The following is a 12,711-nucleotide window of genomic DNA, read 5'->3' on the forward strand; positions in this document are numbered from 1 at the left end:
TCCCAATTGCATAAAATTTTGCTGAAATTTTATGCAATTGGGAAAAGTTTTTTATGATAAAAGTAGTAAAATATTTTGACTTGAGCCCCCCTAATGACCTACATTGTTGAAGAAAAAAGAGTATCTTGTTTGTTTATCAACCAAAAAAACAACGGGCACCCGAGCGGGCAGGGCCGCCGGCGTGCCTGCAGGGCTTTTGTGGCTAAACCTCAGAGTGACAGACAACGGTTGAAGCGCTCCGCTGTGTCCCACTTTTGAGCGTTTTTTTGCAGCGAAGCGTTGTTCCGCTACATGAGGGGGCGCTCTTGCCCCGCTTTGAGTCAAGACCCGCTACATTAGTTGGGCAGCAGCGCGCCTGTTGGACCTGCTCTCGCCCCGCTTCATGCTTTTCAAAGTCGAGCGAGCAAGACGAGGCAATATCAAGGAGATTCACATTTTTTATTTTCAACAAGGAAGGTGATAGTATGTACACAAAATGAATAAAAAGATACAGCATAAGCAGTGACTTGAAATTTTGATATGAGATGAATGATGATCAGAGGAAATGTAACAAAACATATGAAATAGTACTTGAAAATAGTGAGAAGGAGTCAAGATATGAGAGACATGAGTATCACATATGTCAGTTAGTTTCAGTGTTGAGAATGATTATCACCAGTTCATTTCGAAAGCTATATTGACAGTAACAACTCCTGAGCTGATTCCTCAAATCAAAGATTTGAATATTTGAGTTCGCAAGATAGCAGATAGTTGAGACTATCTTGTTATGGTTTTTGATTGATTTCTTGTACGATTTGAAACTTCATTGACCCTTGCTTGATTCATCCGATAGTTCTTCAAGCCGGGAACTTGTGTTTGATGAGATTGATGTAGATTTCCAAGTAGAATGGCATTGAATTAGATGTGATATGATATTGATAGTTGAACATCGCAACATTCTGTTTGTGATGAGACTTGATGGTATACTCTTACTCTGCTTATAAAAAGTACCCTATAAAGTTGCTGCAAAAGACCAGAGACACTGATGGAAGGGATGCATGAAAAAAGTGGGGTTGAATACGTCAGTTTGGTCTGTGAACATGAGATCAAGCGTATAAAAATGCTTACCAGGTAGTATTTGGATGGTTTGAAAGTGCCAGGACATTGAGATGGGGTGTTTGTAAATATTTGGGTCCTCAAAAGTGGCGGATCTCTTAGGTAGCACAATTTTGGAGGCTTTTCATGCTGGTCCGATGTAGCCATGTTGGGTTGCAGGCATGAAGGGTTGTTTTGAGAGTGATGTCGACTGTTGAATTTGATATTCTGATCAAGTTGCTGCATACCGCTCTGACCAAGGGCTGTGGGGCGTAAGTTCTGCTTGCCCTGTCAATTTGAAAGCCCGCTACAACCCCAGCATCCGGGATAGGGCGGTGGTGGGGCGTTTTCACCCGCTACAAGAAAGATCCCTGAGTGATGGCTGGGCGCAAGGTCAAAATCACTACACAATGGATAGTGGTAGTGTTGTGAAAGTGCTGTGGCACTACACTTTGAAAAGTTAGTTTTTGTGATAGTGGTTGATGCACAGCCCTATACAAAAGTCCAAAATTTCTGTAGTGGTATGTCCACTACTCACAAGTTTTGGTAGTGTGTCCACACATATAGTGGTCCACATAGTGTACTGTAGTGTGCACTGATATATAATTTATTGAAATTTCATTGGGCTCTGCACCCAAATAATCAAAAGTCCTGCTCTTTGTCAGGACCCTTCTTTATCTTTCCTTTAGGACACAAGGTATACACATACTTAAATTCACCTCTGTACTACTTTGCCCCACTTTTCTACCTTGTGACCTTCTTTCATTGGCTTTCCCCCACCACATCTACCCTACCAGTGCACCCCATCAAAATCATGATCAAAAAAGTGAGTTTCAACTGAAAAGTATGAAATAACATGCTTTAATTCCCTTGCTGAGCATTGATTGTGACTTATAAATCTAGATTGATTATCAAAACAATGGATTTAAACAGCATCCTCCCAACAAAAATACTTTGCATATCACTCAATCACCCTCCAACAAATGTACTTTCTAATTTCAACCATTATCCAGTTTATTTATGATCAATTTCTTATCTTTCATCTTAATTTTCTTTTACTTCATCTCATCCTGTCATTCTGAAGGTATCCAATCAGCAATATGCCACTGTTACAGACAACAAGTACAATGTGTTTGCTTCAATGCCTTCTCCTGACAATGATGTTAGTCATGAAATGGAGGGCTGATTGGTGGCTTGATGCATTCATGGTGGAAGATAAATTTTTCTTTCATTCTTCTTATCAATACTATGGTTTCTCACTACTTTGTGTGATGTAGGACAACTCATGTTCTTTTCCTGTTCTTGCAGAGATGGCTCAGGATTTCCTGTGCTGTTCTGCAACCACCTGTACTTGTGTGAGAGGGTGTTTTCTGGAGCAGCCAATGTCTGCGGGTTTGATCAAAAGGCATTGGAAAGTGCAACCTTTGAAGAACTTACTTCATTGTACAAAGGGATGAAGGCAGGTCTCAATGTTCCCGGAGCATTTTCTAAGGCCTTTGAATTGGTTGTGTATATGGAAAAAAATGAAGTAATACTTCATTGTCAATATTCCTACATCTTGTTTCTTTGGCATTTCCCTATAAACTTGTTCCTCATTCAACTTATCTTATTCTTCAAGTTAACAACTTTCTCTAATACAAAGCTTGGCTATCTTATCTTATTCTTTTCTCGCCTCACTCCCTTCCCCTTGCTTCACAACTCTCTTTGAAACTTGGTTCATTTTCAATCTCTCTTCTTTTCCTTGACCGGCTCAAGTAATCCATAACTCAAGTTTAATGGTTCTTTGTACGCATTTTCTACGTAGTGCACTACATGCCTTTTGATGAATTTCTTTTTTCATATTCAAAAAACATGTGCACTATTATAGTGCTAGTGATACAATATCACAGAGAGTTTTAGTGACTAACACACACCACTACATACAATAAATAGCAGGTGTCTGCAAATAGTGGTGTGTATTGGTTCCTTAAAATAGTGGTACACCACATCACTACTGAGGACCTGTCATATAGCTGTGCATAGTGAAGTGATTTCAACCTTGGTTAAGCATATCAGAAGAGTAATGGAACACTGTTCGTTCAGTGAACAGTGTTCTTGAGGTGCGTCTGTTCTATATAATTTCATGAGATACAATTGATTGATCAATGTCTGTCTAGGTATTTGAGCATGCAACAAAACGCACGGAGGGGGATTTCCCCTCAGGATGCAAGGTTTTGTCTGAGTATTGAAAGGTCCAAAATGAACTTCTAGTTCTCCAACAGAACAGTTCATTTCCTAGCCTTGACGTGATGATCAAGGAGATGCTCAAACATCTTCAAGTTTACGCTGACAAAGCCACCCAAACCGAGGTTGTACAGATTGCCACCATCCTCAACCCACGTCAACAATTAAACTACATTAGCAAGTTTTGTCCAGATGTCGAAATCAATGCGCAAACCTCTTTAGATACTGTTTTTGCTCGATATGCTGAAAACATGCCACCACCACGAGCCTTGTCGGTAGAAGTTGTTGCGGTGAATCAAGCTGATGTGAGTGACAATGAAGAGGACAATTTGTTTCCAGCCGCACCAGCGACTGAGGGAACTCAGGATATTCAAATTGAACTAAGATGCTATCTTGAGGGTGCTAATCCCATTGGCAAAGGGACCAGTGCCCTCAACTGGTGGGCTGTGAGTCCCTTTTTTAGCTCGACTTCACCTTTTTCTTACTCTCCGCTTATTTGTAAATTGTCTGCATGGTAGAGTAATGCAACAACTTTCCCAATATTGGCCACAATGGCTCAAGATTACTTGGCCGGGAACTTTGTGCTCTGTTGAACGCACGTTCTCTTCAGCTGCGGATATTGCTGTCTCAATACCGCAACCGCTCCGCTTTCAATTGCGGTTGCGGAGCGATTGCGGAGCGCTTTTGAGAGCCGCTATACCACCGCTGTTTATAGCGGTGACTGCGCTCCGCAATGCCTAGGTGAAAAATTCCATAGCGGCGAACCCGCTCCGCAATGGTAAGGGGCTGGGTTTGCCCCGCTATATAGTGGCGCTTCTAAAGAGGCTGTTGTTTTTGTTCCTAGTTAACACTGCCTGGTCTTAGGTTCGAATCAATTGCCAATCCTCCTTGTTTTTCTTCCAATGAAGATCAAGCAACTATTCAAAAAGGAACTTGAATTTGATTAAAGATAAAGAAACTGCAGTAGGTTCAACTTCTTTACCTGAAGACTCTCAACCAAAAGACGTGAATATAGTGATTGTAGGATTAAATTATACATCTAAAACTCAATATAGATCATTGGTTTGATTAGAATATGCAGAACCGATCAAGATTTGAAAGAAGTTGATTACAATATTTGTGAGTGGAGATGAAGGCAATGCTACATAGATCATCTGTTGATGAAAGTTTACCAATCGTTTATTACCTTTGATTCAGGTTAATCAAGATCTTTTCAATAGCTGAAGAAGATTTCTCAACATCAAAAGCGGCAATCAAATTAAAATCGTTTAAGAACAAATTAACCTCATACCCTCAAACAATTCAAACTTATCAAATCAATCATCATCTTTTACAATAACCTTCAATTCAAATTCAATCAACAGAAACTCATCTTATAATCTATCAATCAAGACTCATCTTTGGATTTCTTTTGTTTGAATCACCATTTTTTATGACACCCGATTTACTTCATTCACCAATTTACTTTGGATCTTATTCAGGTTCAAAACTTCAATGTAAGCTTTTTTGTTTGAATCTCCTGTTTGATTTCTTATTTTTCAACTTGCATTATACATATACTCCAGAGGAGTTGATCATGAAATGCCACAATATAGCAATATCACGCAGCAATTTGCTTATAGCGCACTATGTAGTGATTTCCACTATAGCGCGCTATACAGCGAAAATATAGCGTTTCAATCGCTCCGCAAGCCTTGAAGGGAAAAAAATTGATATATAGTGATCCCATTGCGGAGCGATTTATAGCGCAGGCTCCGCATCGCAATGGAGAGGGACCAAATTCCATAGCGTTGCGGAGCGGTTGCAGTGTTGGCTGTCTCAAGTCAAGGATTGATGAAGCCCTCAACAATATCGGAGGCTGTTGGTTGCCGAGAATGGTTGAAGAATAAGGCAGTGCCTTCTGGTAAGTTTCAGGAGGCAGTGACATACCTTTTGGATCATGAATTACGCAAAGGAAAAAAGAAGAGCAAGGAAATTTAAGTTCTCGCCCAATCATTTCATTCTGTCTCTCGATTTTTTCCATTCTTTTAATGCTTGTCTTTTTTTCATTACCTCATTTAATATGGCTTGTACTTTCTCTTTCTGCTTATATCTACTTTCACTGTAATTCGTTTTTTTTTGTTTTTGAGTAAGCGCTGTGTACGCATAGCCTACGGTGGCTACGGTGGCTACGGCGCGACTAACTACGGTGTCACCGCACCGTAGTATGAAACCTAGGTAGTGATAACCTTGACTTCACTACGAAGACGGTGTACAATTGAAGATTCACCGTACTGCACCGTTGTATGGACCGTAGTCCACTACGCTGCGGTCCGATTTGGGCAGAGATTGCGGCCTTTGGGAGGGCCGCGACTGTCAGACCTGCATCATCCCATGAATACATGGGATATCACCTTTCAATGAAATTTGACCGCCTACCTGTCCTGATTTAATTGCCATGTGCTGAACATACTCATCACAGGTTGGTGAAATCTTATAACTCATTTCACCTTCTACCCGCGCGCCCTCGTCCCTCAGAAAACCCGCAAAGCGGGATCTGCCGCTCACCACCACCTCACACACAGTTCCCCTTCTGCACCATCACTATCACCTGCCACAACATGCTCTTGCACAAGTTCGTCGATAACCTTGCGCAATACTTCCCGGACCTCCACTCGACCCTCACAGTCCACGACTTCACACGCTTTGCTACCTTAGCGTCGGAGGTGGTTTTCCGTTCCAAAGGAACGATCAGCAACGAAGCGGATTCCATTATTCCCTTCCTACGCAACGCATTACACCTTTCTCTGCCCAAGGAATTGTGCTACCAACTATGGCATACGACTCAGCCCAATTTCAATACAATGCATATTCAACCTGGCCACTTAATCCAACAGCACGGCTACTCACCCGACCTGACAACGAAGATCCCTGAATACACTCTGGTCTCCCCGGTCAAGCAATGCTTAGTCTGCGCAAAGCCTCACATTTTGCAGCTTCGCTCTCGCATGGACAGATATCTGTACGACGTGGACGGCGTCCATACTGCCAGCATTGTAACTCTGAAATGCTCAGGTCAGCGCAGCTTTGCGGTCACACCAATAATGACACACCAACATATCTGACACTGAATTGAATATCCAACCCAAATGACTGACTCATAGGATGCTCGACCCACTACCGCCCGAGCTATCATTCAAAAAAAAAATTCGCACCTACTTCTCATCTGCGAACGGGCGCAATGCGGATATCTACCAGGTCAGTTGTCATTTCTTCATGACACATCGACTGGCGGAGTTTTTTCGAGAGGGACAAATGCTCGCCCAGTAGGTTCCTCCTTGTTGCTTGATCACCAGCCACAATAAGATATTGATGATAGTGTGTTTTATATTCTCTCTGCTAGCATTTCAAACTTCAACTTGGCCAATCTGTTCAATCGGTGTTACGTCGATGACGTTCCCCTTCCGCCCCTTGCCGGCGCACCCAAGGTACGACCCAAGCTTTCCGAAGTTACGTGCAGAGATGCTCTCGACATCAATTCTCTCTTGCAAAAATTGGAGTCCGCCGGCGCGTGTCTGAGGGTCGATACGTCTGTTGCTCCTGAACATCGCTATCACAAAGCCATGAAGGCAGTGGTAGAATGGATCGCTTTGGAAGGGTCGAAGCATCACAATCACGCATGCTCTGCATGTGTACGAGTAATCCCATTACCTACGGCAGACGGCCGTGCCAAACTCGGATGTACGTCTGGCCTACCTTCGTACTTACAGCACGTTCGATCACTCTAAATCTGATTCTGTGTTGACTGTTAGACATCCGTGCTGTGGTTACAGATGGCATAACAATAGGGCACTGGCGATGTACTGCCACCTCCGAGCAGTTGCGTGAACTTGCAAATGTAGACGGCCAGCCTGCCCCTAATGGGCCTTGTACCACCCCCCTCGCAAGTGTGTCTGATCGATTTTGTCCAGAGCACCACAATCGACTCGGAAAACGCTGTGTGGCGCAGCCGTGCAAACGCGACGCCACCAACGGAACAGCGACCTGCGACCTCCAAGAACATGTTGACGCGTATGCTAAATTCAAAGCACATGTCTCTTCCAACTTTTCTCTCACTTCAATGCTTAACCGGCCTGGTTCAAATCGCCCTTCGGATCCGACAGTCCACCAGCACTGGGACACTGCTGAACTGATTGGTCTCGAAAACGTCAAACAAGGCGATGAAGGCGATCGCTTGCATGAACAGGGTTGGATGGGTAGTGACGCTGCCCCCTGTCGCATCTCACTCTCCCGAAGCAAGACACACAATGACCAGCTAATAGTTGGAACCTGTGGGATAGTTCTTGCAAGAGAGACGTTCTTTCATGCAGAAAGCGTCAGTGCTGTTCGGGTAAGTTGCTACCAAGACGTGACTTGTCATAGTTGCTGACTATCTCTGAAAATGACTTTCAAACATAGGAGTTTATACTTCGCACTTTCCCGCGCCAAATGCCACAGGTCTGTTTCTACGACAACACCTGCAAGCTGGTGGATCATATCTACCATGGGGGCGGCGACTCCACCCCCTTTTTGAACACTGTTTTTCCTGTTGACCCGTTCCACTTCCGCTCACACAAGGAAAGTGACGAGTTCTGTCAGTATTACACTGACCCTAAACTGTTCCCCGAACTCCGAGACGCCAACGGTTGGTTTTTCGATGCTTCGGCAGGGGAGTGCACCAATGTGTGGTATGGCGGGTATGCATCACTTGCCAGAAATATGCATCCAATCCGATTCAATTTCATGATGTGGGATATGATAGAACGGCGCAATGATTGGCTCATCAGGCGGCTTTCTAGACGTGAAAACATCTCTTTCATAGGCAACTTTCCCTTTCATTAAATCATTGTAATATGCGACAACTATCGGTTTTGGAATTGCAATATGTGTATTATACAATAGGGTCTATGTAATGCAACAATAGGGTCCATGTAATGCAATATCTTGATTATTTTGATGATAAAACCTTGACATTACATTGTCATTCATCTTTCTTGTCTCATCACACCTCAAACGAAGTTGATTCCCTTGATTACAAAAAGAATAGATTGACTGATTCAATTCAATGAATCAGTCAAGGATTGAACAACGAACCATTTTATATAGGGGCAAAGAGGAAAGTGGAGCAAGTGATTTTGACTGTGACTGTGAATTTTCATTTCAGTCACAACATGTAATTCTCAGTATAGTTTGCTACTATTTTGTAATGTTGAACCGGTATCAGGTTTTTTCAGGTTTGAGTTATAACGAGCGAAAACATCACGCTTTAACACAGAATTTACAACACTCATGTTCTTCCGGAAATCTTCGGACGGCCGAGCCACCAAGATTGCTGTGGATCCGGCTCCCCCATCTATACCAAATGTCAGCATTGAGAACTCGAAGGGAGGTAAATATTCCAACGCACGTCTTGTCATGCACAACTGCCTCGGTAACAACTGGTCCAACACCTTGGAAGCCACATATGAACGTCTCCTCACCACTGACATCGTACGTCCAATGCGAGAATGTGTTGAGCACCAGGCGCATGCTGGCGGCAAGAGGGTGGTGTTGTTCCGAAGGGACACACGGTCCGAAAGACGTGTCCAGACTGTAGACTTTGCGACGGCCTGGTATGTGCTCTTTGGCATTAAAAGTGTGGACAACCCCTTTTGCAGTGGGAAGGGTAACGGGGTCGTGCATTTGCCCAACCATGTTCTCCTGCAACTGAATATCAAAGAGAGATTAATATAACGTTCAACGCTGTGTACCATCAATCAGATAAGACTTACGCGCAACTGTTTAAGGACTTGCCATTCTTCCACAGTGGCATCCGCGGGGTGTAAGTTGGCAATGAGGTTGTCGCAAAATCGTGCCAGTTGGTATGCAACATGGAAATTCATTTGGGCAATAGCCAAATGAGTGCGAAGGCTTCGTGATTCATAGTCAAACAACCGCACTCCAGGTGGCACTTGCATGCCGGAACGAGACAGCAAAGCTTTGAAGGTCGAACGGAAGTCCCACCCGTGTATAAACTCTTCCGTGATTTGGATGGACGCAGAACGCTGGTCAAATCCCCACTCCATAGGGTGCTGAGAGGGATCGTAAGTAATTGCAAACATTATCACATTGTTGCCACGCGTGGTGAGTCTTGGCACGTCCACACGGTGTGAGCGATAACCAAAATCGTTTTGCGTGTCGATGAAGCGAGGTCCTTTGAAAAGTGCATTCTCTAAGAAATCATTGTGGTCAGCAAGTGAAAAAACAAAAGCCAAAAACAAAATAAAGAATCAAAGTACTCACTAAATCCACACAGCGAATGCAAAGTAATGATTGGTTCTGGTTCAATGGCGAGTGTGGTTGGTCTATTGGCCGCCGCGGCTATCGGGTCTGCCATGTCAGTAGTGGAAAGGGAGGGAGTGCTTGAGGGCAGTTGTCATGGCCGAAATTTTGAGGTAGAGTTGAGAATTGGTTGAAAATTGGTTGAAAATTTTCAACCAGGGACTGTTTTTTTCCAAAAAACAAAAAAATGGTTCTGAATATGACTAACCCTGACACACACACTCGAAAATAAGGGGTGACTCACGAAAAGGTAAAGAGAATGTATGTGTGCTCCATGTTAAACCTAAACCAAAACAGGCTGTGCAAATGATCGAGTTTTCACGGGACATTACGCAGTGATACCAACAAAAATACTTGCTGCTCACTGAATGTGTTCTTTATGATCCAAAGTACTAGTTGAGTCCTCCCTCGGATAACTACTGGTGCTTTGGTATGCGACTATTATTGGTTTTGGATCTACGATGTTGGATGAGCCGACGTAATTGGCTGGTGGGCTATTGGTCTGGTGAGAGTGTCTCTTTGGTTGGTTATCTTGCGAGAAAAGATATTGGGGCAGTTGGACATTGGTTGTTTTTGGAACATGTGACAGACAGATGGCAGGTTGTTTGGTTGAGAGGACAAGCGGCACAAATCATTCACACAAGGAAACAAGGAATGGAGTTTGAGTCAGTTCCAACACAGATAGGAATAACCCAAAGCCAAAGCAAAATAGACATGGTCATAACGGAAGATTTCAATCTTCGCCCAATTTGCGTTTGCGCATACCTTGCGACGGGCCTAACTGAGGCACGCTGGTACTGTTCTCTGGTGGCGGGCAACCAGCGGCAATGAACTCCGCAAGGAAGTTCTGCCGAGCTGCAGCGAGGGTAACCGGGTTGGAAAGACTGAGCTGCTGTTCATGCCATTCACTGAATCTCAAAACGGTAACACCGTTGAGCCATTGGGTGTATCGATATTTGGTATGATCGTTCCCTTGGTATCGAGTTTTGAAAACGCGATCCCACGCTTTCAACCGTGACAACATCTGGGGGATCAATTGGATCCACTGGAGTAGGTCACTTGATAGAACTTTGTAAGTCGGCCAGTGCTCTTTTGCAGGGGTGGAATTGTCCGCTGTTTCTGAGGGAGATACCTGTAATAGTATGAAATGAGAAGTTGGGTTGTGGCATTTATATACGACAAGTAAATGACTGACTCCTGATGTTGGAACGCCTTGTTCCAGTTCTACATCTAGCGTGGGAGTGGTGACATGTTTCTCGCAAACAAGAATCACATCATCATCGTCTTCATCGTGGGTCACACTCGGTGTTGGCTTTGGTGTTTCGGGCAACATAGGAGTGTAATCCGGACCAGCAGTCTCGTAGGTAGTCCTACTCATCCAGTCAAATCGGGTACATTGCTCATGTAGAAGGTTCTTTGCTTTTACAAGTATTGTGCGCGGGAAAATGGGATGTCGGGCTGGTACGTCTATTGGGGTGGTGCACTGTATCAATTGGTCAGTTGTCATCTTCTATAGTCTGTTTAAAATCGGTTCAGTGGTAGTGTACATACCCATACATTCAAATTGTGTTTCCAGACGGAAAGAGCACGGCACCAGGTGCTGTTGGAGTGACCTTCGACAAGGGCGGCCTCGTTGACTAGGAATTGACATTGCTGGAGTGAGAAGCTTGGCCACTTCGTGGCAACAAAGGTGAACATATCGGGTTCTTCATTCGGCTACAAAGATGATTTTGTTAATGTACGTCCAGGGATTTCTATACTGATATAGTAGCTCTCCACTCTGACCTTGAGCCATGCAATGACACTGACTGTCTTGGACTCGTTGGCTTCGACTTGTTGAGTACGAGAAATGCTTTGAAGCCGTGCCTCTCGCAATTCAAAGAAAGCAGCGAGCTGTATGTCACTAAATTCTTGAGCCAGTGTTCCACCGGTTGGTGCACTTTGAAGCGGGATGCGTTTGTGTGTTGGTAGCGAGGCTGGGTGGGAGCCATTTGCACTTGTCTCTGCTGCTGCTGGATTATTGGATGACAATGAGGGATTTGGTGGGAAAATTGAATTGGATGACGACGAGGGCTTGAATGGAGGATGGATGGCAGGGGCACCCCCGGTGAAGGCCTGCATGGGTGCCTCTTCCTTTTTTGAGTGACCCTTGGCAGGGCATGGGCGACTTGGTTGACCTAATGAGATGCAGCACTGTTGGACGATAAGTGAGAGGTATGATGTGGGTTAGTGGTGTGATGCTTCAGTGGTGGAGGAGACTCTTACCGAAGCGCAGGCTTGGTATAGGCACTTCTTGTTGCCTTTACGCCCATCACGCGTTTTGTGGCTGGCCCCGGTCTGGCCTCCAACTCCACAACAGATGATGCTGTCCTTGACCTTGGGTGTGAGCGGGTGCGTATGCGAGCCGGTAGGTTGGAAAAGCTGTTGGAAAAGTTCCTGGCTGGCATTTGGGGTGGAATTGGATGTGGTTGGTCCATTAGAAATTGGTAACGCGGGGGCCTTGGGAGGACAGTAAGCCAATGGGGGCCAATGGCCGGCGTTGATGGATGCGACCTCGTGTCTGAGTTGCGCACCACTCCAAGTGCGATAGTAATGACCAAGCGTTCCTCGACGTGGCTTGATGCCGCACTGATCATGCGTAAGCGGTCAGTCAGGTGATTCTCTCGGTTGAAGTGGGAAAGAAGACTCACAGCGACTTTGTAAGCTCCAGACGGAAGATAATTGATGTACTTCATCGGAGTGGTCCGGCCGTTTGATAAACAGATGGGGCATGCCAACCCAACGAGGCCGTCCTTAGTGGGAGGCGGCACTGGCAATGAGGGGTTTATCCGTTGATAAGACGTGTCGATGTAAACACCCATTGGTACAGTATGCTTGATGGAAAGGAGAGGGTTAGAGGATATATGGGATGGAGGCGGTGGTGAGAAAAAATGGGCGCACCCGGAAGCAAGGGTACCGGAATGAGACAGGAAGGGGACCGGAGGTGTTAGGTACGATGTTGAGATGCTGGAAAGGTGGATGGTGGGTGTCAGATGCGCTGTTAAGGAAGGGAAAGTGCTGCGTCAGGTGGGAGTG

At 44.8% G+C, this 12,711-nt stretch overlaps 3 protein-coding genes across 3 annotated transcripts; 1 reads left to right on the plus strand and 2 right to left on the minus strand.

Moving 5' to 3' along the window:
- Positions 1-5,897: 5,897 nt before the first annotated feature.
- Positions 5,898-7,464, plus strand: MELLADRAFT_87134 (uncharacterized protein; the record flags this gene model as incomplete). The annotated part of the gene is made up of 6 exons (XM_007403711.1): positions 5,898-6,351; positions 6,441-6,534; positions 6,586-6,602; positions 6,643-7,017; positions 7,089-7,347; positions 7,440-7,464. The coding sequence occupies 6 exons, from the start codon at positions 5,898-5,900 to the stop codon at positions 7,462-7,464; spliced, it is 1,224 nt and encodes a 407-aa protein (XP_007403773.1).
- A 982-nt stretch (positions 7,465-8,446) lies between these two features.
- Positions 8,447-10,271, minus strand: MELLADRAFT_70532 (uncharacterized protein; the record flags this gene model as incomplete). The annotated part of the gene is made up of 5 exons (XM_007403847.1): positions 8,447-8,668; positions 8,723-9,021; positions 9,087-9,526; positions 9,598-9,798; positions 9,881-10,271. 4 exons carry the CDS (start codon positions 9,689-9,691, stop codon positions 8,575-8,577), a joined length of 927 nt encoding a protein of 308 aa, XP_007403909.1.
- Positions 10,272-10,933: 662 nt separating this feature from the next.
- Positions 10,934-12,497, minus strand: MELLADRAFT_76378 (uncharacterized protein; the record flags this gene model as incomplete). Its single annotated transcript, XM_007403846.1, has 5 exons — positions 10,934-11,119; positions 11,188-11,352; positions 11,422-11,829; positions 11,902-12,264; positions 12,327-12,497. Coding segments are annotated over 5 exons (1,293 nt in total), but the record flags the coding sequence as incomplete, so codon positions are not given.
- Between the last annotated feature and the right edge of the window lie 214 nt (positions 12,498-12,711).

The sequence above is a fragment of the Melampsora larici-populina genome (genome assembly GCF_000204055.1).
Source record: "Melampsora larici-populina 98AG31 unplaced genomic scaffold MELLAscaffold_1, whole genome shotgun sequence".
Lineage (NCBI taxonomy): Eukaryota > Fungi > Basidiomycota > Pucciniomycetes > Pucciniales > Melampsoraceae > Melampsora > Melampsora laricis-populina.